The 23,480-nt window shown below is 53.8% G+C and overlaps 11 protein-coding genes across 11 annotated transcripts; 8 read left to right on the top strand and 3 right to left on the bottom strand.

Annotated features, from left to right (window-relative positions):
• Positions 1-152: 152 nt before the first annotated feature.
• On the top strand, positions 153-2,263 carry CkaCkLH20_09206 (dimethylaniline monooxygenase; the record flags this gene model as incomplete). The annotated part of the gene is made up of 5 exons (XM_038891921.1): positions 153-323; positions 403-897; positions 950-1,199; positions 1,255-1,644; positions 1,704-2,263. The coding sequence occupies 5 exons, from the start codon at positions 153-155 to the stop codon at positions 2,261-2,263; spliced, it is 1,866 nt and encodes a 621-aa protein (XP_038742854.1).
• Positions 2,264-2,552: 289 nt separating this feature from the next.
• CkaCkLH20_09207 (uncharacterized protein) lies at positions 2,553-3,999 on the bottom strand (the record flags this gene model as incomplete). The annotated part of the gene is made up of 2 exons (XM_038891922.1): positions 2,553-3,711; positions 3,785-3,999. The coding sequence occupies 2 exons, from the start codon at positions 3,997-3,999 to the stop codon at positions 2,553-2,555; spliced, it is 1,374 nt and encodes a 457-aa protein (XP_038742855.1).
• Positions 4,000-6,005: 2,006 nt separating this feature from the next.
• On the top strand, positions 6,006-7,681 carry CkaCkLH20_09208 (feruloyl esterase b precursor; the record flags this gene model as incomplete). Its single annotated transcript, XM_038891923.1, has 2 exons — positions 6,006-6,762; positions 6,816-7,681. 2 exons carry the CDS (start codon positions 6,006-6,008, stop codon positions 7,679-7,681), a joined length of 1,623 nt encoding a protein of 540 aa, XP_038742856.1.
• Positions 7,682-8,592: 911 nt separating this feature from the next.
• Positions 8,593-9,703, top strand: CkaCkLH20_09209 (zinc-binding oxidoreductase; the record flags this gene model as incomplete). The annotated part of the gene is made up of 2 exons (XM_038891924.1): positions 8,593-8,652; positions 8,723-9,703. 2 exons carry the CDS (start codon positions 8,593-8,595, stop codon positions 9,701-9,703), a joined length of 1,041 nt encoding a protein of 346 aa, XP_038742857.1.
• A 356-nt stretch (positions 9,704-10,059) lies between these two features.
• CkaCkLH20_09210 (uncharacterized protein) lies at positions 10,060-10,420 on the bottom strand (the record flags this gene model as incomplete). Its single annotated transcript, XM_038891925.1, has 3 exons — positions 10,060-10,149; positions 10,200-10,308; positions 10,377-10,420. 3 exons carry the CDS (start codon positions 10,418-10,420, stop codon positions 10,060-10,062), a joined length of 243 nt encoding a protein of 80 aa, XP_038742858.1.
• A 1,389-nt stretch (positions 10,421-11,809) lies between these two features.
• CkaCkLH20_09211 (uncharacterized protein) lies at positions 11,810-13,374 on the top strand (the record flags this gene model as incomplete). The annotated part of the gene is made up of 5 exons (XM_038891926.1): positions 11,810-12,130; positions 12,187-12,350; positions 12,427-12,862; positions 12,926-13,184; positions 13,241-13,374. The coding sequence occupies 5 exons, from the start codon at positions 11,810-11,812 to the stop codon at positions 13,372-13,374; spliced, it is 1,314 nt and encodes a 437-aa protein (XP_038742859.1).
• A 562-nt stretch (positions 13,375-13,936) lies between these two features.
• CkaCkLH20_09212 (rhamnogalacturonase B) lies at positions 13,937-15,817 on the top strand (the record flags this gene model as incomplete). The annotated part of the gene is made up of 6 exons (XM_038891927.1): positions 13,937-14,067; positions 14,121-14,498; positions 14,559-14,610; positions 14,670-14,854; positions 14,907-15,549; positions 15,605-15,817. 6 exons carry the CDS (start codon positions 13,937-13,939, stop codon positions 15,815-15,817), a joined length of 1,602 nt encoding a protein of 533 aa, XP_038742860.1.
• Positions 15,818-16,386: 569 nt separating this feature from the next.
• CkaCkLH20_09213 (dolichyl-phosphate mannosyltransferase polypeptide 3) lies at positions 16,387-16,826 on the top strand (the record flags this gene model as incomplete). The annotated part of the gene is made up of 3 exons (XM_038891928.1): positions 16,387-16,425; positions 16,500-16,568; positions 16,665-16,826. 3 exons carry the CDS (start codon positions 16,387-16,389, stop codon positions 16,824-16,826), a joined length of 270 nt encoding a protein of 89 aa, XP_038742861.1.
• A 1,671-nt stretch (positions 16,827-18,497) lies between these two features.
• On the top strand, positions 18,498-19,559 carry CkaCkLH20_09214 (uncharacterized protein; the record flags this gene model as incomplete). Its single annotated transcript, XM_038891929.1, has 2 exons — positions 18,498-18,892; positions 18,947-19,559. 2 exons carry the CDS (start codon positions 18,498-18,500, stop codon positions 19,557-19,559), a joined length of 1,008 nt encoding a protein of 335 aa, XP_038742862.1.
• Positions 19,560-19,866: 307 nt separating this feature from the next.
• On the bottom strand, positions 19,867-20,377 carry CkaCkLH20_09215 (endoribonuclease L-PSP; the record flags this gene model as incomplete). Its single annotated transcript, XM_038891930.1, has 3 exons — positions 19,867-19,933; positions 19,993-20,150; positions 20,213-20,377. 3 exons carry the CDS (start codon positions 20,375-20,377, stop codon positions 19,867-19,869), a joined length of 390 nt encoding a protein of 129 aa, XP_038742863.1.
• A 1,242-nt stretch (positions 20,378-21,619) lies between these two features.
• CkaCkLH20_09216 (MFS transporter) lies at positions 21,620-23,423 on the top strand (the record flags this gene model as incomplete). The annotated part of the gene is made up of 5 exons (XM_038891931.1): positions 21,620-21,821; positions 21,890-22,272; positions 22,332-22,610; positions 22,702-23,077; positions 23,140-23,423. 5 exons carry the CDS (start codon positions 21,620-21,622, stop codon positions 23,421-23,423), a joined length of 1,524 nt encoding a protein of 507 aa, XP_038742864.1.
• Between the last annotated feature and the right edge of the window lie 57 nt (positions 23,424-23,480).

The following is a 23,480-nucleotide window of genomic DNA, read 5'->3' on the forward strand; positions in this document are numbered from 1 at the left end:
CCCGACCTCTGCCCGTTTTTCGTTTTCTTCGATCGTTGCCTCGTGGCGGTGAAGGGTGTGTCCCTTTCCCCAAATTCTTCCTCCGCCCGTTTGATGTTTCATGACATCGGAGGACCCTGCGGATAGGGCACGTTCAGAGTCTCGACCACGCGATGACACTGAGAGTAGCTGTCATCGGTGCCGGACCCGCGGGTCTGGCAACGACGCGGTATCTCAAATGGGCCCATCAGTTCTTTGCCATTGAGCCTATCGAGGTTCGGGTGTTTGAGAAGGAGGACGACATTGGAGGGACTTTCAAGTATCGAGTGTATGAGGATGCTGAGGTAAGTCAGACGCCTCGGGCGCAAAGTTTCTTCGGCCTCTTGTCAGTGAGGCCAGTGAAGCTGACAGTATCTTCGACAGCTTGTGTCATCCAAGTTCCTAACCGCCTTCTCCGATCACCGCTTGCCTCTAGATGCCCCTGATTATCTTACGCCAGAACGTTACGTGGAGTATCTTAACGAATACTGCGACCGCTTTCAACTCCGTCAACACATTGAACTCTCATCACCAGTGACTCGTGTACGGCGGACAGAAAATGGAGGGCACATCGTTACCGTAAAGCCCCGTGATGGCGCCCCTTTCGACTACGAATGCGACGCCGTCGCCGTCTGTTCCGGCCTCAACGTCGAACCCCGAATCCCTCCCGTAAAAGGACTTGAAAGAGTCCCGAAGGTGCTCCACTCTTCAGAGTTCAAGACCCGAGATCAGCTCCGGGCGATCAAAAGCGAGAAGCCGACTATTGTTATCGTCGGAACGGGAGAGACCGCGCAGGATCTTGGCGAGATCACGGTGACGACGGAGAACATCAAGCATGTTGTTATGTGCCATCGTGATGGCTTCATCGTCGCGCCCAAGGTCTGTTAAGCTGTTGAGTCTAGTTGACTGAGCACTACGCTGACGGATATAGACCGCACCAGCTCCTGTCATGTTTGGGTTCTGGGGCAAAGGTCAAAAGACCAGGGAGAAACCCGTCGACTGCTCGATCGCCAGCCTCTTCGATACCGCCTACGTTCCCTCAAGGCTGCAATCGAGCCAATTGTTGTGGGATTTCTACAACCAACAAATCGACGTCACTTTCTCTCTCATCGGCGGGACACTCGAAGGATGGGACCAACTGGTCGGCGGCATGCGTCGTGAGAGGATGCACATTGACCACTGTAAGTTCTGTCATGATGTATGATTACGGGATCTGCCTACTTACCAAAGCCGTAGTCTTCCCAGCCAAGTCTGCTCGAGCCATCCCGTACATCTCAGCCCCCTGGCGCAAGCCCCTTTCCCTAAAGGAACGCATTCGGAGATTCTTCTTCTACATCAAGGAATTCGACATTGACCCGAAAGGCCGATACATCGATGTCGCCCCGTGGCCTGATTACGTCGACGACGATGGTGTGATGCACTTTATGGACAATGGAAGACCAGAGGCCGAGAGGATGAAAGGAATTACTGTGAAACCAGACTTGGTGATATTCGCGACGGGTTACACTCGCCGTTTCCCTTTCCTCGACGAAAGCTATGGCACCCCTGACTCGGCCGATGTTCGGGCTGTTTACCACAGCAATGATGTGTCTGTGGGCTTTGTTGGCTTTGTTCGACCTAACCTGGGTGAGCCATCTTTGTTCATTTTTGTCGATGCCAGCGCAATAGGTGCTAACATGATTTAGGGGCTATTCCAACGCTAGCCGAGATGCAAACCCAGTTTTGGATCTTCCGTCTCCTTCAATCGAAATACCCCAACGTACCCGGTCTCGCCCCGTCACCGGACGGCCTACCCATCGATCCCAACGCATTGCCCGGCTACGATATCGACTGGAAGCTACACCCTCGATGCGGTCGGGATCCGTGGGCCGAGAAGCGCGGTGTCGACCACGAAAGCTACGTCTACCAACTGGCGCTCGATATAGGCTCAGCCCCCCGATTCAGTTATATTTTACCGAAAGGATTCCGTGCCCTCTACACCTGGGCCATGGGAAGCAACTTCAACTGCAAGTTCCGTCTCGTCGGGCCCTGGAAGAACGAAGAAGAGTCTCTGCGCATCATGCGCGGAGAGCTGTTTTACATTGTGAAGCAGTCCGGCGGAATGTTGTATATGTTTGCTAATACCTTGATACCCTTGTTCATGTTCGGAACGCTGAGCGTTTCTATTCACGCCTGGGACTGGGCGAAGAGTCTGTTCACACCATGGAGGCGCAAAGAGGGTCAGATCCGTCTTTCCAACTGTTGATTTTAGCAAGCGATGCATACGATCTCCATGTATTCTCATTTAACAAGTCAGCATAATATGCACTTCATAACTTGACACTCGCGCATAGCGTTCGGCTTGAGATGCCTCGACGGCTTTCGTAAAAGGCAAATTTGAAGCAGCAAGTCGATAGGTGGAAATATTGAAATTAACATTACGTAGGCATTAATCGACAAATATTACAAATGAGACTTTTCGCTGTAGGTTACGAAATTCTTCTCGTCTTGCGCTTCATCATCCCGAGGTAGAGCTGCATGGCTTGCTCATGCCGTCAAGAGCGTCCCAGCCACCATTGGTCATATGTCGTGGAGGGGTACCTAGAAGCAACCTCTCTTTTGGGATCCGCTGAGCTACCAGGCAGTCCAGCCAACTTCTGAATGATTCTTCCATCCAGATCAGGGTCGGGGTTGCGATAATTGTACACAGACGCGTTGTTCTCAGGAATCTGCCGCGGCCTACACGCAAAGAGAAGCTGGTAAATCTGACTCTCTTGCCACTTGCCAAAGACCGTCGACAGCGCGAGATCCAGATAACGGCCGAAAGGAACAAAGCGAACGATGGAGTCGTAGACATCTCCGTCGCCGGTTTTCCTCGCCGAGAGGATGTTGTACTTCAGCCTGTCCAACTCGCGGTAGAGATGTCCCTTCGGAATGACGAAGCCGGACGGGTCGTGTTCGCCGACGCACTCCAGCATCCACTTGAGAACGAGGTCGGAGAGAACCTCGTTCGGCTTGAGCGTCTGACTCGTCCAAGTCCAGGCCGGCAGAAGAGCCTGAAGTCTTTGAGGGAGTACATCCCTGACGAGCTTGAATCGTTGACGACTGACGTCGTAGTGTGTTCCAGGGAACCATCGCTCCGTGATGCCGTACGAGGGACCGTATTCCGTGTCGCGGGAGATCATGCACGGTTGGAAGGCGTACAGTCGGTCATGAAGCGACACGGCATGGTAGACGTCGGACACAACGCTCGAGACGTGCTGGTCGTAGAGTTTCGGCCAGTCGACGCCCATGCCGCTTGCGAACTCGGGAATGCCGCGCTCGCCGACTGTGTCGAAGAGTCCCATGAATCTGACGGGCGAGTCTATGACTTCGCCATCCCCGATGAGTGGCCAGCTGTACATCCACCTGAACTGCCTGGACTGTTCGGATTTCGGGGCGTTGATGTCGGACGGGTCTCGGTAGATTCGGTAGACCTCCTGACACATTTGATGGGTCTTATCCTCGTCGACTTCGCCGTTGGCTTGGTACGAGGGCTTGATGATGCCGCAATTGTTGATCATGCCGGCGACTGATCGGATGATGAATGCACCGCGGGAGACGCCGAACATCCAGATCTCGGTCTCTAGAGGAGTGAATCCGTATACGAGAAACTCGTAAGTGTCGATGCATTGCTGCTCGATGTCCTGGACGTTGAGGCCGTGAAAGACTTGGCTGGAAGATGGACCGCGTCAGTCGTTGTCCGTCACCTTACATGATCGAGAGCCTTCTGGGGCGATGAACTTACTCCATGAATGTGCTGCCGACTGGGACACTGTTGGTGTAGTGCACCTTTCCTGTTGGGTGAAGGTGGGCGCGGTCATCGTCTCTCGGCAGCCCTTTGCCACCCCATATCAAGTTGGCGAGAAGGTAGAGGTTGGACTTCGACCCAGCGTCTCGTCCGCTCCATGATCCATCAGAAAGAACGATCAACGGGTTCTTCTGGGGGCCTCGGTATGACATCGTGAGTACCTGAGCTCACCGCGAAAGCGAGATGTAAGCCGGGGATGGTCGGCGGGAAAGGGACCATCGCAGGTCATATGAAGTCGCGAACCCCCCATGAGTTGCTTGACTTAACCCATGTCTGAGACAAGCCAATGTTTGAAACATTTGGGGAAAAGTGCATTCCCTCTGTGGTGAAGCCTCATCATTCCTCCGCCGTTAAGTCCAACTTCCGGAAGAATCACGGAAGTTTGTCACAGCTTGAGGCTCCTGCTGGTGAAGACTAGGGACTAAAGCCCTCGAGTCTCGTATCAGAGAGGGCCATTCCAGTTATATCGTCGAATATGCCGGTGGGCCTGCAGCCTTTTTGTACTCGTATTGCTTGATCGTAGACAATTCCTCACAAGATCTAACGCGAAAGCCGTATCCTTCTAGTTCGAAAAAAAAAATTCACCAACAATAAACTCATTTTGGGCGTCTAAACATGGCAGTATTCCAGGCCAGCATGAAATAAGTGGCTCTCCCATCGAGGAATGTTATGTTTCAGTCCTCGTATTATCGGCATGCTGACTTCAGTTATCAATTTAGATCCGCATGTCCCCAAAACAAGAAAAACATTCACCTCCGAGCCACAATTGTTGACTTCATCCCGCAACCCTGTCCCGCATGACTCGCCCGAGTAGGAGACCACCTCCCCTTCGGATTTGCCGGCTCTTTTGCTACTTTCTGGCCTATTTTGCGTCTCGCAACACTTTACAAAGAGAATTTCGAACCAGCCACACCATTGTTTAAGAAAGACACGCACAGAACTGTGTGAAGCTGCACCTGGATGCCAACACTGACCGCTGGCCATGAGATCCACACGACTTAGGACAACTAGCGTCTTGATTTGTCATCACACCAAGGGCGCTTGGTCTAGGGGTATGATTTTCGCTTCGCATTCACCACAGAAGGTGAGCTTGAGAGAACACAACGTTGTCATCTCGCTGCCTGGTAAAGCGCCTGTGAAAGGTCCAGGGTTCAATTCCCTGAGCGTCCAATCCTTTTGCCGTTCATGCTGAATGATACTTGTGGCTGCTCTTCTCTTAAAGAGAAGATGCCATCAACGTTTTTGGGGGCTCTTGTTGATGAGGGGCGGAAGAACGGTCTGACCTATAGCTATTCTTGCGTATGAGATATAAGTAGCCTAAAGCAATTGTAGTTAGTAAGACCTATTGCGAAACAATTGACTAAGCTGTATAGCCTGAGTAGAACGTGCCTTTTATTGAAAGAAAAAGAACCCCCTGGGCATGTCGCGCTTAGGCCACGAGTTCATCTTAAGCATTGAGACTTCCAGGCTGAAATAACGTGTGGGGTTGATGCGAGCCAAAGCCACGAGGTTGTTCGGACGAGAAGGACCAGCTGAGATGGCCCGATCGCTGACGACATCAAAACCGCGCCTTTCAGTGTCAGCGCAGCAGCCGGCGATAGCGGCTTCCAAACAAGTCTAAATCGACGACGGCTGCTCGGCGCTTTCGGGCAGGCAATTTGCGAGAGAGCGGCATTGTCCACGGCAAATGGATGTGGGGGCGGGACTCTCAAGAGAGATCGTCGTACCCAGCAGGGATGTCCTCCACACCGGCAATCCCATCGGCTTGCGCAAGCTGCAGGTGAGCCGCCGAAGAAGGAAACTTGTTGGACTGCCGAGCCGCGAAGAAGGCAGGTCCCGAGGGAAGAAAGGGGCTCGGGTGGTATAACCGAAGAGGAGAAGCGACACGATGCTCCAACATCGGAGATTACCTGTCGGAACAAGAAGCTGGCTGTCGTCGTATCGATGGAGCGTCCAGCGGGCCGCACGTTGACGTAGGCTTGCCAAGGCATGGCATATTGATTGTTGTGTCCGTCATCGTGCCGAACGAAACCCCTGAATAACTCGCGTGGAGGAGCGACCGAAGTATAAGTCAGTCTGGGGTGCAGGTCGCCACGTTTTCATGGAGTCGCTTCGTTCACCCGTCCTGCCAGACGCGACCAGGTCTTCATAGCTAAACATGGCTGCCCGATTGCCTCTCGCCTTGTCGATGCTCGGCGCAACGATGGCCGTGAACGCTCAGAACTCCAGTGCTTGCAACGCCGCCGCGTTTGCCGCGCTCACGCTGAGCAACATCGAGATCATCTCTCTCGATGTCGCTGCTCTGCGTAACCAGTCCCTGAGCACCGGCATGGATGCGGGTACTGGCGTCGGAGTCGGCATCATCTCGGCCCCAACAGGGGAGACAGCTTCCGGCGTCGACCTGTGCCGAATTTCCATCCAGTACACCCATCCCGGACAAGGCGACAACGTGAACACCTACATCGGTCTTCCCCTCGATGCGGCCAACTGGAACTCGAGGTTCATGATGAGCGGCGGTGGTGGATGGACGGCGGGAGGAGCGGGCGTCATCATCTCTCCAGTCGCATCTGGGTACTCGACTTCTTCAACCGATGGAGGTCACAACACTACCGCTGCGACTGCGGATTGGGGTCTCGTGAGCGAGGGCAATGTCAACTGGCCGGCCCTCAACGATTTCGCCTCTGTCGCGCTCGATGAAGCCGCCAAGCTCGGCAAAGCCGCGACGCAGCTGTACTATGGCAAGGACCCGACTTATTCGTACTGGAATGGTTGTTCGACTGGAGGAAGGCAGGGACATATGATGGCCCAGAGGTTTCCCGAGCATTTTGACGGCATCTTGGCTTCAGCTTCGGCGTTCAACTGGCAGAAGTTCCAGACAGCCTCTTTGTATCCCGCTTTCTTGGCTGAGCACTTGGGTAGGTGCTGCAATTTTACTTTGGTTTGAGAGTTAGCTGACACGAATCGGCAGATGTCGTCCCTCCGGCCTGTGTTCTCAACGCTTTCACGAACGCCGCCATCGAAGCCTGCGATGAGTTGGATGGTGTCCAGGACAAGATCATCTCTCTTCCTGGCTCCTGCAAATTCAACGCCACGTCTCTTGTCGGCCAGACCGTTGCATGCACCAACCCGAACGCGACCGTAACCATCAGCGAGAAGATGGCGGAGTTCGTGCATGGTTTCTGGGAAGGACCGCGGAGCGGAGACGGCAACTTCTTCTGGTACGGCTTCAACCAGGATGCCCCTCTGACTGGTGTTTTCAACCCAACCTGCACGACAGTCGACAACTGCACGTACGCTCCGTTTTCGGCCACCGACGACTGGTTCGGCGTCTTCCTCGAGAAGAACTCTACGTGGAGCATCAGCACCTCTGGAATCACGCAAGAGCGCTTCGACCAGCTCCACCGGATCTCCGTGGACGAGTACACGTCCTCGATCGGAACGGACAACGTCGACCTCACGAACTTCAAGAAGCGCGGGACCAAGATGCTCACCTGGCACGGCATGCAGGACCCTCTGATTCCCTACAACGGCACAGTCGACTACTACGACCGGGTCAAGGCTTGGGACCCCAACGTCGAGGACTACTACCGCTTCTTCCCTGCTCCTGGTGTCTCACACTGCGGCGGCGGCTCTGGGTTCGACCCCAGCGATTACGTTTTCGATGCTCTGAGGGCTTGGGTAGAGAACGGGACTGCGCCGGAGACTTTGACGGGCGAGGGAGCTGCTGTGGGAAACTCGAGCGAGTCTCGCAAGGTGAACCTTTGCATGTATCCGAAGATTCTGACTTTCGTCGGAACTGACCCGGATGATGCGGCTTCATACGACTGTATCTAATCTCCATTGAGGAACCGTCTCGACTACGAGTTGAACCGTAGAATAACTAAGCTTCAATGGTTGGGCTACCAAGCCAGTGATCACCGGTGCCAAGATGAGCGTGTTCGAGGACGAGACCCGGCTATTTCTACAGCAGCTGAGGGTGTAAATGAGATGTAAAAGCTTGCTTTGCTGAAGGAGCCTATGGAAAGCTTTCTCTGTGCGTCCGTGGACGGGCTCCGTCCACAACAGTTCTCGGAACGGGCCTCATGAACCCGGCTCCGACCATACTCCACATCGTCACATCCGATATGGTGTAGTGGCCAACATGATGCCCTCTCATGAACTTGAGAGGTTAGGCATAGCCCCGAGTTCGATTCTCGGTTTCGGAACGATCATTTTTGCTCTCGTGTGTTTTCCTTTTTTGCTTTTGTGAAGCAGCCCACGATACTGATTCAGCTTTTGCGAAGCCAATCAACGAGTCATAACCTTGCCACATAAACAATGACATCAATCAGACCCAGTTCTAGTTATCCGCTCTGCGAAGATATCTTACTGGAACATTCTTGGAGAACTTCTCATCGTGCCATCCCGGCAGCCCTTGATGTTCGTGCCATCTGGATTCCAGGAACCAAGTTTCGACGCATCGTCCGATCACCCGCTTTGACGTGTGGGGATGACCCGGCACAACCGACCAACATCCAGCCGCGGATTCCACGCCTTTATAATTATCTCCGCTGACAGTGCCTAGCGAAGCCCAAGTTACAAATGCAAGATTTGTAAGCGTTTCATCATGAAGTCAATTATTCAGACTCGACTTAAACGTCACTCCCCACTTATCTGCTGTTCGAACGGATAAAACTCGTGAAAGCCTCTTAATTTCAATAGTGCACATCAGTTTGAAACACCATATTCCTTCACACAAAATCATCATGGCAGGAACAATGAAGGCTCTCGTCACCAAGGGCGATAAGACCGGCCAGGTCCAAGAGGTATTCGCCCAACAAACGCATCAGAAATGCATCATCAAACAACCCCGCATTGATGCTAACGTTAACCCAGATCCCGATCCCCCAGCCCGGGCCCGGCGAGATCCTCGTCAAGGTCCATTACGTCGCCCAGAACCCGACGGACTGGAAGTCCACCGCCGCGGCCAAGGAGACCGGACGCATCATCGGCTGCGACTTCGCCGGCAGCGTCGCCAACCCCAACGGCTCATCGTTCAAGGAGGGCCAGCGCGTCGCCGGCTGGGTCTTCGGCTGCAACATCGACCCCCCGCGCGGCGCCTTCGCCCAGTACCTCATCACCGAGAGCAGCCTGGTCTTCCCGGTCCCCGACTCCATCACCGACCCCCAGGCCGCCGTCGTGCCGCTGGCCGTCGCGACCGTCACCCAGGCCCTGTTCCAGCGTCTCGCGCTGCCGTCGCCCGAGTCCCCCGCCTCGGAGCCCTTCCCCGTGCTGATCAACGGCGGAACGAGCAGCGTGGGCTTGTACGCCGTGCAGCTCGCCAAGAAGGCCGGTCTCCGCGTCATCGCGACCGGCAGCAAGAAGAACCATGATCTCTTGAAGAGTCTGGGCGCCGACGTCACCATCGACTACCGGGAGGCGGACTGGGTCGAGCAGGTGAAGAAGGCGGCCAACGATGACCTGAAATACGCCTTTGACTGCATTAGCGAGGTCGACACCACCAAGGCCGTCGTGCAGACCATCTCACCCAAGGGCGGACATGTTATGTGCATCCTCCCCCGCAAGGCGGACGAGGTCGGCGCGCCTTCGTACGTGAAGGTCGAGAGCACGCTGGCGTATACCGTCTTCGGAAAGCCCCTTCAGTATGGTCCCTTCGACAACCTCACCGGAGATCGATCTGGGGACAAGAAGTTCTGGGAGAAGTACTTGCAGGTGCTGCCTAAGTGGTTGGAAGAGGGATACCTCAAGCCGAACCCTCAAAAGGAGTTCGGTGGCCTTGAAGATATCCCCAAGGGATTTGAGTTGCAGGAGAAGGGTGGTGTTAGCGCGGAAAAGCTCGTGTACAAGATTGCTTAATCGTCTTGAAGAGGAGAGGATGATTTTGGCGCTGGGTGATTCATAGTTAGGAGTCAAGTGTACCGAGAATGAGACAAACGTGTTAACGATTCATTTCTGAAGGCCTCCGAACATTTCTAGGTTTCGACCTCATCGCACAACCCTTTTCTGGTGCTGCATAGAAGTGTTTCGCATGCCGACCTTGCGGGTCTACGTCAACGCCGCGACTCACCAGGGTTCAGCACCCGTGTCACAAATCCTGTCCATTGATTCAGTGATGAAGGTCGTATCAAAATTTTGAAGAATCCGATATGCCATTATGTTGTCGTACTAAGACAGGATTATGTTAAACCATCCCCTCCACGCCAGTCAACCACTTAGCAGATGTAAGTGTACTGCGCCCGAATACCGCCGTTGTCTTTGCATCCATTCTCGTAAGAGCCCTTCTTACTATCGGCAAGACAGCACTGATACTCATTAGCGCTGAAGTCTCTCGAACGAAACCATTCGCACTCACCGCCGCAGGGTAAGTCCTCTCAGGCGTGCCGCCAGCCGCGGTGCAGATGCTGGTGCCTGGGTTGGGGTTTCCGTCCGACATCACGCAGAGGTATCCAGCAAATGCCGGGCTGCAGGAGTTAGTGAGAACTCAAAGTTGATTAAGCTTCACGGCAGCGCGGCGCTAGGGCGCACTTACGCGGTCTGCATCAGAACCAAGGCGAGAGCGGCGGTAAACTTCATGATGAGTTCGTGGTTTGGCAGAGTTTCTGAAACTTGGTGGCTAGAGATGCTTGGAACGAGAGACGCGAGGGACTAGATATTCTTGATCACGCAGCAATTGAAGCCACTTGCGGCGGCGGCTGTTGCCTTTTGATGCTCAGTGAAAGAATGTCAACGACTCATTGACGACATGGATATCCATGAAGGTTCCTGAGTCGACGGGGGACGACCCTTGGCGCAATATACTATTGACAGTCGTTGGACCATGCGTCTCGTTACCTCTGTATGAAATGCCGTGGCTGTGAGCAGCAGTTCTTCATGCCGTCCGATATTCTGCTCAGGAGATCGCCGTCTGGATTGATCAAGCCAACAATCGACATCTTCATGCATGAAATCGTCAATCATATTCGATTTGACTCGGGGTGCTCCTGGCCGTTATCCCACAGGAGAACCGATGGGCTGGAACTACCGAACCCTGCCCGAGCCTAATTACTGGGTTGATTGGATTTTCCACTACCTTCACAACAACACGTCGTGATTTTCAGCGCGGCTTTTTGCGGTGCGGGCGCAGTTGCCGATATCCCGCTGTAAGATTGCGAGCGGCGATGCCTTGTGGGGGGTTGAGATGTCACGAAGTTCGTCTTGAGTCAGGCGCACCCTGAGGAAATGTGCGGCGTGGTCTTGGACGTTCGCATTCTTTTCTATATTTCTACCGGTCTTGCATTTACACGCAACCGTAGTTTATCTCGTCTTTTCTTTTCATGAATCTTCTGATGAATCGAGGAGGATGAAGGACCTCAGAGAAATTATTCAACACACAACCTATCTCGATCAGCATATCCGGAAACTTTGAGCTCAGGTCGCTTCGTGTCATGCTGTGAAGATGTTCTCGGTTTCGTCTTCGTGGCTGTAGATGAAAGTCCATGTCCATATGGTAATCTCTTGGCAGATTTTGGACCAGTCTAGACCGACCTCCAGCTCTCACGATCGCTGGTCTGATGTAAATCTCGGACATCACCAACCCGGCTCACCGAAAGGTTGATCCAGACTCTCGCCGACGGGCTGTTCCAGACGCTGCCATGCGACGCAGACCACGTGGCACTTTTCGGAACGTCGGAGAACTGCCAAATGAACCGTATCCGTACCTTTCTCCCGACAGACCGGGTAGGTGGGGTCCGGAGGTCGCCCCGGGCCCGGAAGTGCATGAGCCAGCGCTCCGGCCCGAGCTCCAAGTGATCAGCCCCATCCCCGCACTTGAGATGCCGAGGTACATTCAGGCAATTGGAGTATCATAAACAACCCCTGGCTGAATATGCGACCCTTCTTCTTTGCCATCTGTCGTGTGCACCGTGAACTTGGAAGAGTGCCAACTTTCATACGCCTCCGTTCTGCTCGATCCACTAGTGCACAATGTCCCGCGTTCCTTTCGCAGACCCGCCGTGGCTGAGAGGCCTGCCGTCGCCCATCTTTAACGATTCGCACCGCAGGTTCCAAGCCGCGTGCCGCAAGTTCCTTGATGAGAACCTGCACAAGCATGCCCTCGATTGGGAGACGGCAGAAGAGGTGCCGGCCGACCTGTTTGAGAAGTTCGCGAAGGCCAACTTCATTCTCCCGGCGCTCCCGGCTCCTCTTCCCGTCGAGTGGCTGCGAAAGCTCGGCATCACCCATATGCCCGGGGAGGTCCCGATAGAGGAGTGGGACTCCGTGCATACCATGATATATTCCGATGAGGTAAAAGGACTTTTACATGTGGTGTCAAGTTTTGATACTGATGGGACGGAAAACAGATGAGTCGCTCTGGACTTGCGGGGCCGCCCGGTTCCATCAACACCGGCATTGCGTTCGGGGTTCCGCCTTTGCTTCATTACGCCAACCCCCAACTGCAGGAGAAGTTCCTCCCGGATCTTTTGCTTGGCCGCAAGAGAACTTGCATTGCGATCACTGAGCCTGAGTAAGTTGACACACATACCGCATCATTGATCATCATTTAGCATGGCTGTCTGACCCTTTCACGCCTGTTCCAACAGCGCCGGGTCCGACGTCGCGAATATCACCACAATCGCCGAGCTGAAGGGAAACGAGTACATCATCAACGGAACCAAGAAATGGATTACCAACGGAGTTTACGCCGACTACGCAACCATGGCCGTTCGCACGGGCGGCGAAGGTTCGGGAGGGAAGGGCATCTCGCTTCTGGTGGTGCCGTTGAAGGATCAGCCCGGCGTGAGCAGAAGACGTCTCAAGGTCGCCGGGCAGATCAGCGCCGGCACCTCTTTCATCGAGCTGGACGACGTTCGCGTGCCGCGCGAGAACCTGATCGGTCGCGAGAACGAGGGGATGAAGTACATCATGCACAACTTCAACCACGAGCGCATGCTCATTGCGGTTGGGGTGACGAGGCAGGCGAGAGTGGCGCTGAGCGCCGCTTTCGAGTATTGTCTTCAGCGTCAGGCTTTCGACAAGGTATGAGGACATTCCAAGCTCTGCAATTTTGGGAATAGATGATGCTGACGACTTGGTTGGAAGACGCTCATGGAACAGCCCGTGGTCCGTCACCGCTTGGCGAAATGCGGCGCCATACTGGAGTCGCAGTACGCCTGGGTTGAGTCCTTCGCGTATCAGCTATCCAAGATGCCTAAGCATGTGGCGGACGAGGAGCTGGGCGGTCTGACTGCCCTGTGCAAAGCCAATGCCGGAATCGTTCTCGATGAGTGTGCGAGATGCGCCGTTTTGTTGTTTGGCGGGAACGGATACACGCGTTCTGGAAAGGGAGAAATTGTAGAGAGTAAGTGATGCTGCGCAGTGATGTTCCGAGAGATGATACTGACCAATGTGGCGCAGAGATCTACCGCGAGGTTCCAGGTGCGAGAATCCCGGGAGGTAGTGAGGATGTGTTGCTCGACTTGGCCGTCCGGCAACTTACCAAGAGATTTCGCTTGGAGACTGAGAAGGCGAAGATGAAGTCGAAGATATAGATCAGACCGATCATTTGTGAAAAGAAAAACCATCAACAAGGTTGCAGTGTATCATAGTACTTTCACTTTTAACTTGACGACTCGACTCAGCGTGTTGAGCCCCTCAATCTTGCGCGACTCAAAGAAGCTCATATCTTCCCGACTTAGCCGAATGCTTATTCTTCCAGGGACGTTGCATGTAAATGACCGAGTGTGACCATAGCTCGAGCTAATCGCGTCATGATTCACGGCCACTACCACCTCAGTTCGTGAGGTTTCCAGGGCAGGGCGGCTGAAGAAGGTTTCGAATGAAATGAGGGGTGAACTGCTCAATGTAAACACGACAGTGGAGGAGAAACGGTTGCTTCTCACGGTTTTAGGTTTTTCGGTGAATTTATACGGAGAAATTCGACCACGACGACGCGTCTCCTCTCGGCGAAATGAGACGGCGAGAAAGCCGATGCAGTTAGCGCTTTAAAGCTCGTGTGAGCCGGTATGTCCTCAAGTGTGATTGCCGACCATGATCTGCAGCTATTCACGGGAGCTAGCAACCTGATCTGCGATTCTTCGATTCGACGCCGTGATGCACTACATCAGCTTCCTCGCTGGCTTGTCGTCCTTCTGGGCCACGACCGAAGCTGCTTTTGGCCTGACGACGGGTGACGCCACCTACAAGGTAGACACCAACGGCGGTCTGGTGTTTGAAGTGAACAAGTATGCCTCCCACCGAAGCATCCACCACGTGGCCTTACTGATGAAGCGTATAGATCCAATGGCGACATCACGAGTCTCCTTTACAACGATGTGCAGTACCAAGGAACCTCCAAAAACTCACACATCAACTCCGGCCTGGGCGAATCGACGGTGACGGCCGAGACCGTGAATGGCCTCACTAAGATCACCGTCAAGGCCGGCTCACAGCCCCTCACTCACTACTATGTCGCTAAGCCCGATGATCCAACCATCTACATGGCGACGCACATCACCGGCGAGATCAGCCCCGGGGAGCTGCGTTGGCTGGCTCGCCTGAAACGCTCTGCAGTCCCTACAGGGTGGCACGGCGACGTGGCAGATCTCGACGGCTGCACGGCTTTCGAAGGGAAGGATACGTTTAGGTGTTCAGATAACACGACTAGGTGTAAGATGTGAGAAGAATCCCTGCTGTGAGCTTATGAAGCTCGTCCTTGCTCATTCGTTCTGGACAGGTACACATCAGACCGATTCATTGAGGACAAGGTCCATGGTGTGACTGGAAATGTAAGATGTCCTGCAACCTTCCTGGAACGTTGAGCGAGATCATTGATTGACGCGTTTAGAATGTTGGTGTCTGGATGATCATGCCCGGTAACGCATATGAACACTCAGCTGGCGGTCCTTTCATGAGAGACATCAACTCCCAGAGCACAGGAGACCAGGAACTGTACTGGTATATGAACAGCGGCCATGTTCGAACTGAGCCGTGGCGTTTCGGTCTCATGGGACCTTACGCAATGCGCTTCACGTGAAGCTCCCAATTTCCCAGCGTTCAAACTCGTCACTAACACTGATGGCAGGACTGGCTCGCAACCGTCAGCCGACTTGGATACGAGCTTCTTTGACTCTCTCAGCCTCGAAGGCTATGTCCCGGAGAGCGGCCGCGGAAGCATCTCCGGCACAGTGACCGGAGTGACCGGGGCCTCCGAGACCGTAGTTCACTGGTTCAACTCAGACGCGCAGTACTGGACGAAGGCATCTGATGGCAAGTTCACCTCGCCGCTCATGAAGCCTGGGACGTATACCATGAAGTTGTACCGCAACGAGTTCCCTATCGCGCAGGACAACGTCACCGTTGCCGCTGGTGAAAAGGTTGCCAAAGACATCGCTTCGACCGAGTCGAAGCCCTCGGCCATCTGGCGCATTGGTGAATTTGATGGGAAGCCCATGGAATTGAAAAACGGTGACAAGATTGAGCGGATGCATCCATCTGACGTACGCATGGAGAGCTGGGGAGGAACACACACCGTCGGTAAATCGTCAGCCAAGGAGTTTCCGATGGCCTTGTTCGCAAAAGCTGGCGGTGTTGCGACGGTCAATTTCAACCTGGCGGCCGATCAACTAGACGGCGTAGTTTTGAGGGTTGGAACGACTCTATCATTCAAGGGCGGCCGGCCGAACGCGAAGATCAACGACTGGCAGGCGAGCGATCCTGGAGCCCCGGTATGTCACTCGATGTGATGATTGGTGTGAGAAGGTGCTGATTAGTTTGTTCCAGACTTTGATTGATTCCCGTGGGGTAACGAGAGGTGCATATCGCGGCTTCGGAGATGTTTACACGTGGGATGTGCCGGCTAGTGCCCTCAAGGACGGCGCGAACACACTCACTCTTGGTGTGTTTGGGACCGGTGATGCTGAGTTCTTGAGCGCAAACTACATCGTCGACGCGATTGAGTTGCAAGGCAAGGCGGGTGCTGACAGCCCGAAGTAGATCCGTGTCATTTATCTTGTTGTAAGCTTCCGAGAAGTATACTCTCTGGTGATTACCACTATCATGATGATGATTTGGAAACCTGTCGTAATCTGAGTAGATCTCTGTGAGTGAGGTTCAGGTACGAGGGTCCTCTATTGGCGACAGTTCGCACAGTAGCGCCGCGCCCAAGATAATAGTGATGGAAGATTTTGGCATTTAATATGAGGTATTTGTGAGAGGAAACCAATTGGACCCTAGACATTTGTGAAAAGATGAAGACCTGTTTCTGAGTGAGATGAGAAGTGTTTGAGTGAGTGAAAGAGAAGAAAGTGAAGGGATGCTGGGTACGTACCTATCATGCGTCACTTCTGGTCCGAGCTCTGCTTAGTCACTCCAAGACCCACCACGTTTTTGGACAGCTTCGCGACTCCTTTTCCCAATTGCCAGCAAACCGCCAAATCGGCAGAATCCAGGATCGCGACAAACTTCAGTTCCCAGTCACTCCTTTACCGCGCCCGACCCTTAACGCAAGACCATCAAAAAAAACACTCTTCGACAACAAGCGCGACCCTTGACCAACAGCAATCATGACCCGTGCCCAGCAGACCATCTCCCTTGCGCTCCTCGTGAGCTCGGTACAACCCCTCCCTGTATCCCACCTTGATCTCGGAATTCCGTGCTAACCTTCGCGACAATACAGGTCTACCTCGCTCTCTACCTCCAGCTCGTCCCCGTTCCTGCCAAGATTCAGGAGCAAATCATCCCCGTCGTACGTTACGCCCTCCACCGTCAACAGGTCGACGGCGAACGCGAACCCTTGCGGCCGTCTCGCGAAAGGACACCTGTGCTAACCAAGTGCTCGCAGCTTCCCTTCTGGGTTCTCGTTTCCTTCGGCGCATACCTGCTCGCACGACTCGGATACAATGTCATGACCTTCAACGACGTGCCCGAGGCGCACAAGGAGTTGGTCGCGGAGATCGAGGAGGCCAAGGCCGACCTGCGGAAGCGTGGCGTTGATGTGGACTAAGGGGTGACGGGCGACGGAGAACGATGACTCGATGTACGATCGCGACCGACGCGAAGCTCGATATAACAGTGGACTTGGAGTTTCGGAGGACAGATGCGGATACCAACAATTGACGCGCACGGCGGTTACTCTCGGCTTGACTTCCATGATTCTTGAAGGCGTGACTAGAAGACCACTAAACCACTCCAGAGGCGGCGGTACACACCCACTCCGCCTGAAATAACGAACGGAATTGTCAAAATGCCACGACATTGGCGTCGGCCGTGGAGCTTTACAGGTTAGATGTGGTGTATTCCTTGGTCGTAATTACTGCCATTGCTGGCTCCAAACCTACGGAATCCATTATCGTAACTCGGAAGCAACTATCTCCGCCATGGGCTGATGGAGTGCTCCTCAAGGTACTGCCTTCTGCGCCGTTAAATGAGGTTGTCGGAACGGATACCTGTTCTTCTAAGGACTCCTAGGTAGAATCACTTAAGCAGGCACACAGATGGCAGATGATCAGGCACACATATGGCAGATGATCAGACATACAACGGCGACCTGGCAGGCCTGCGTCGGACGAACCGTCAGAGACCAAGCCTCATATCCTACCTACATCATTGTAATCATTATGCTCAGTTGAACCTTGTGCCCCCGATTTGGGCCGCGTTCTGGCTCTACCTCATGTAGATAAGATGAAGTCGGGATGAACCATTCATTCGTGCGACTTTTCTTCGGCCAAGACATGACTGATGAGGTACCAGAATGCCGCGTCCTCGACTTGAACCTCTCTCATCACTCGTCTCGCAGGCGAGGCCTGTCCATTACCATTCCCTCTGCTAACGTAATGAAGAAATCGCCTACTCGCCGCCGGCTCGCGCCGAGGGATCGACACGAGGTGCCGGCGGCCTGGGCTGGTCTTCCCCGCGTTTGATATGCGACGTATTGTAACTTCAATTCGTCAAGCAGAGACAGTGAAACTGGGATCCCCAGATCCTTCTGCATGGTCGATCATCACCAATTGTGAAAGCTCCGGAAGCCCCAGGACACGCGCAAGACTAGCAACTTCCTTTTCCCCGGGGTCCTATCAATGGTATTCGAGGACAGCACAAGACTCAAGGGAAAACATTTCCTTCCCGGCATCTTTCGACTCATCGACTGTTCTTTGGCGAGTTGCGACTACGTAAAACAAATCCTGCCGCATGCTCTCCGCATACTCCCCCGCAAAATGCAGGCTCGCAAGTGCTTGAGCAAGATCCCGTGAGCTGTCTAGCCCATGTTTCGACGATACATCGCACCACGGATGTTGCTGGTACCAACAAGCATTCAAACAGGGGCACAATGCGGGGACTTATGTGCACCTGGACCTAATTCCAGGTATGATGCAACATTGCATACCTCATGAACATCACATTTTCTCCGCTCAGATAACGCTTCATGAATGAGGGGAGTACCTTATGTGGGGGTCATTGTTGCGCTCGGGGAACGCTATCGGCCGTTTACCGGAGACCTGGCATGCCCGTCTGCAGCCGTCAACATCAACATCGTCCTATCACATAGATCACATAGAAAGAAGCCCAGATCGGAGCACTCTGCAAGATACACACCACCAAAACGCAATTCCAGCAGCCCAACGAAATCGCCAAGCCATAAACTATTTCGTGGATTCAACCCGATTCAGCCCTAGTCATGCCTGAACCACCGTATCCCCTGCACCCCTCGGTCCTCGACCGCATCAACCCGGAGTACAAGGAATTCTACAACAAGCACGTCTTCGACAAGCAGGTCGTTCATCATCAACCCATCTCAGCATCCCGCGCCAGTGGAACTCTCATTCCCGGTGCCGGTCCGAAGCTGGAGGTTGCGAGCACCCAGGACTTTCACATCCGGAGAAAAGAGACGACCGGCCCCGACGTCCTAGTCCGCGCCTTCACGCCTTTGGGAGACAAGCCCGAGAAAGGATGGCCGCTCTGCATCTGGTTTCATGGTGGAGGATGGGTGTTGGGAAACATCGACACCGAGAACGTTATCGCCACGAATCTGACCAACCGGGCGAAATGTGTGACGCTTTGCGTCGACTACCGGTGAGTTAATCACACGGTGGCATGATTGAGAATCTGGCTAACACTCTTTTCAAGGCTCGCACCTGAAGACCCCTTTCCCGCCGCGGTTGATGACTGTTGGGAGTCTCTCCTCTGGGCAATCTCTACCGGCGCCGAGAAACTCAACCTCGACACATCACGCATCGCCCTCAGCGGCTCATCAGCCGGCGGAAACCTGACTTCAGTCCTCTGCCAGCGCGGAACCACCCGTACCGATATCCCGCGCATCGTGGTCCAGCTTCTCTCTGTACCCGTGGCGGACAACACGGCCGTCGTCGAGTCCTCTAAGCCCGAGCACGCATCATGGAAGGAGAACGAGTTCACCCCCGCGTTGCCCGCGGAGAAGATGATGTGGTATCGGTATCACTACCTACCCAAGAGGGAAGACTGGGCGCACCCTGAGGCCAGTCCTCTGCTGTGGGAGGGTGATTGGACGAAGCTCCCTCCTGCTATCATCGTCGTTGGCGAGCTAGATGTACTGCGAAGCGAGGGTGAGGCGCTTGGCAAGAAGTTGACTGACGCAGGCGTTGCTGTTGATTTGCATGTCATGAAGGGCCAGCCGCATCCTTTCATTGCCATGGATGAGGCTTTGGAGGACGGACGGAGAGCCATCACACTGTTTGTTGATAAGCTGGTCGAATTGCTTTGAGCTTGGAAGAGCTACAGGCTGAAGCTAGCTCATACAAATGAAAAGTATCATGAGATCAAAATACTATGAATAGAAGATGTGGTCCGGGCAGAAGCAATGAATCATGAGTGATGTCTTCACTTCTTCCAGTGCTGGTTGGGCAGCAGTAATCTTAGCTAGGAGCCGGTCATTATGTTGCATGGGCATTTCTCTTGTGAAGTATAACCGTCATGGCATGGTATTAGTATACAATTCATATTCCAGGTGAGTCTCAGTTGATTTGATCAAGCAATTATTTGATTTCAATTCATCTCACTAGTGACGCCAATTACAACACAGCGATACACTCAATTTCAACATCCACACCAAGCGGCAGAGTCTTCACGGCCACACAACTAATCGTTCATCATTAGCAGCGATTCAAAAGTGGGACGCAAACTGGTTCTCAACTTACGTTCTAGAAGGCTTCACGTCGCCCCAGTATGTGCAGTAGACCGCGTTCACGTCGGCGAAGTCCTCCATGTCGGCCAGGAAGACGTTTACCTTGACAACCTTATCGATAGTAGTGCCGGCACCCTCCAAGACCGCCGTCAGGTTCTTGATGCATTGATGCTGCAGCCCAGATTAGCTCACCAGCACGCCGGAACAGAGGCCAGGGGATCTCATGCACGTACGGTGTGAGCCTGGACGTCACCGTCGATGATCTTCATGGTTTCGGGGTCCATGGGGACGGCGCCGGAGCAGAAGACCATGCCATTGGCGATGATGGCTTGGCTGTAGATGCCCGGAAGAGGCTTAGGAGCCTTATCGGTGAGGACGAGGGTCTTGACGGATGACATGTTGCTTGTTGCGATGAAGAGGGTGTCCAGGTTGATGCGAGCCGTGGCAAGGGTGGTAAGGTGTCAGATTTCTGGTGTGGTTACTCTGAGCTGAGGGTTTGTTGAGGGAGAAAACACAGGATAAGAATGGCTATTACTGAATTCGCTATGTACTCAAACTAAATGATCCTCTCATTCACTCATTCATACTTTCAGTCGAAACGACGCGGGCAGAACTCCGTTGTCGGAAGCGAGAAACTCCCCGCGGAGAGAGGAAGTACGATCGTCTTATCATCTCTCATTCCCCGCACTCGTGTTGCATGATAGCGCATTCAAGCTTATCTTTTCTGGACTGCCGCAAGTGGGCCATACATACTGACATACGAACAGCCAAAACAGATAGGTGCACTAAAAGAAGTCCGAGGTAACGTTTAATGTAAGCTGGCTTGTCATCAGAGAAACGTGGTGTCGAATCGTTCGTGTGTCTGGACCCCCACGAAACGGCCCCGACGTCTTCGGGTTCGGGTCTCCACCGGTCTTGGTGCCGGGCAGATAAAGCTTGTCCGGGAACCTCCACCCACGATCACCGGCACTCATCTGAAGACATTTGATGAAGCGTGAAGCCGAAGTCGCGGTCAGATTGGGGAATGCGGGGTATGGCTGAATTCAGCATCCCGAGGGAACTTTTGAGCGCCGGAGAAGAAACGTTCCAGAACATGAAGTTCTCTCCAGTGGCACGACTGAGCGGGATCTTACAGGCCTGGATCCGTTTGGCCGCTTTCCAAGTCCTCATGCGGTCAGCCATTCACGCGACCGTCATTGGATGTTGATCAGCACCTTTTATACGACGACCAGGTTGTGGCTTAAAGCCCAGAAAAGAGTTATTTGCGTCGATCGACCTGGGGTTCTCATGAGCCCATTCGCCGGGATCAAGATATCCTGGAAAGACTTGGAGTCAGATCCACCCCAAGTATCACCCTTATCTCTGGCTGCTATTAATGCACTACCCCAACGTCACGCGCAAAGCAGCCGAGGATTACTCTCCGTGTAGCCGAGTTGATAAGATGTGGTGGTTGGTTTCTTACAAGGGGATGACAAGCCTGCAATTGAGTCCGGCTTGGTGCGACCAGACTTTATCTAAGCTAGCGTCTCCCTGTGCCGTCGTCTGAACATATTTCCCCTCACAACACGACGGCTGAGCCCGCGACCACGCACTACGACTCTCCGTCTGAATAGTCTGTTTCGAGACGGACTCAACTCACCATGACGGACCAGGCGGACAACAAGATCGTTCGCGCAGAAGACCGCCAAGGGTCCATTCGCGAAGGCTCTACGGACGGTCACGATGTCGACCCCGCAAAGGGCGACATCTATGGTGACGAGGTTCATGTGGTCGACAAGGAACTGGAACGACGCCTGTGTCGTAAGCTGGACTTCAGGCTTATGCCGGTCCTTGCTGTTATGTGTACGTTTGCAACCGACACGACTTCCCGCAAAGAACTCTCTGGACATTTGGCTGACACGGCAGATTAGACCTCTTCAACGCCCTTGATAAAGGAAACATTGGAAACGCCGAGACCGATGGCATGAGTACCGACCTCGGCTTCAAAGACGGCCAATACAATCTCATCGTCAGCATCTTCTTCGTCCCGTTCGTCGCCGCCGCCCCATTCGTCGCCCTGATCGGCAAGAAGTTCGGCGCCGCGGTCGTTCTACCTATCCTCATGTTCACCTTCGGCTCTATGACGATGCTCATGGCTGCCGCGCAAAACTTCAGTGGTGTTTTTGCACTCAGGTGGTTTCTCGGAATGGCTGAGAGCGCCTTCTTTCCACTGGTCATCTACTACCTCACAACGTTCTACCGCCGCGGTGAGCTGGCTCGTCGCTTGGCCGTGTTCTATGCTGCGTCAAACGTCGTAAGTCTTCCTGTCTCTATGCGTCCTGTTCTCCATCCAAGGCTAATCGTCACACGTAGGCCAATGCATTCTCCGGACTCCTCGCCTTCGGTGTGTTCCATATTAGGAATACCAGCCTGTACCCTTGGCGCTGGCTGTTCATCATCGAGGCTTCTGCAACGATTCTATTCTCGATCTTCGCCTTCTGGTACCTGCCTCGCAGCGCTGCTGAGGCCAAGTTTCTTACTGAAGAAGAGAAGCATCTCGCTTTCCACCGTGTCCGAGTGGACAGTTCTTCCGTCGTCGGAGAGAAGATGAGCATCCGGGAGAGTGCCAAGGTCTTCAAGCACCCCAGTACAGTAAGTCTTTCTCGCAAGTTATCTCGTTCGCACCGCAGACTTTCCAAACGAAGAATAGCCTGAAAATTCCCGCTAACAATAACTGTACCAGTTTGGTTTCCTTGCTATTGAGATCTGCCTCGGAGTACCCCTCCAGAGCGTCGCTCTCTTCATGCCTCAGATCGTTCAGCGCTTGGGATACAGCCCCATCAAGACGAACCTCTACACCGTCGCTCCGAACGTCAGCGGTGCCGCGATGCTTCTGATTCTGGCCTTCCTCTCGGATTGGCGACGCCTTCGATTCCCCTTCATTGCGTTGGGCTTCTCTCTGACCTTCATCGGCTTCGTTATCTACGCCGCCATCAACGATGTTGAGCGTCAAATCAAGCTAGCGTACTACGCATGCTTCATGATGACTTGGGGTACTTCTGCTCCCAGTGTTCTCTTGTCCACATGGTACAACAACAACGTTGTTAATGAAAACCAACGTAAGATTTTCAGGCCTTCAAGAAACTCTTTGGCGGTTCGTGAGCTGACTCGTGCGTGACAGGTGTGCTCCTGACCTCTATCGGCGTTCCTTTGGCGAATCTCATGGGCCTCGTTAGCAGCAATATTTTCCGCAAGCCTGACGCCCCGAAATATGCACCAGCTCTGATCACCGCGGCAGCTTTTGGAGGGACGGGTGTGATCTGTTCTCTTTCCCTTGGTCTGTTCATGATGTGGGACAACAAGAGGCGGAACCGCGCTCAGGGTGTCAACCTCACTGCGAGTGACGTCCCGACTTCAAGGCTCGGCGACGGTCCGCGCAGTCCCGACTTTCGATGGTTTCTTTGAGTGGCTCATTTGCATACAATCCACTAGACTCTGCAAGAAGACTCTTGTATTCCTATA

This window comes from Colletotrichum karsti (genome assembly GCF_011947395.1).
Source record: "Colletotrichum karsti strain CkLH20 chromosome Unknown Scaffold32, whole genome shotgun sequence".
Classification (NCBI taxonomy): Eukaryota; Fungi; Ascomycota; class Sordariomycetes; order Glomerellales; family Glomerellaceae; genus Colletotrichum; species Colletotrichum karsti.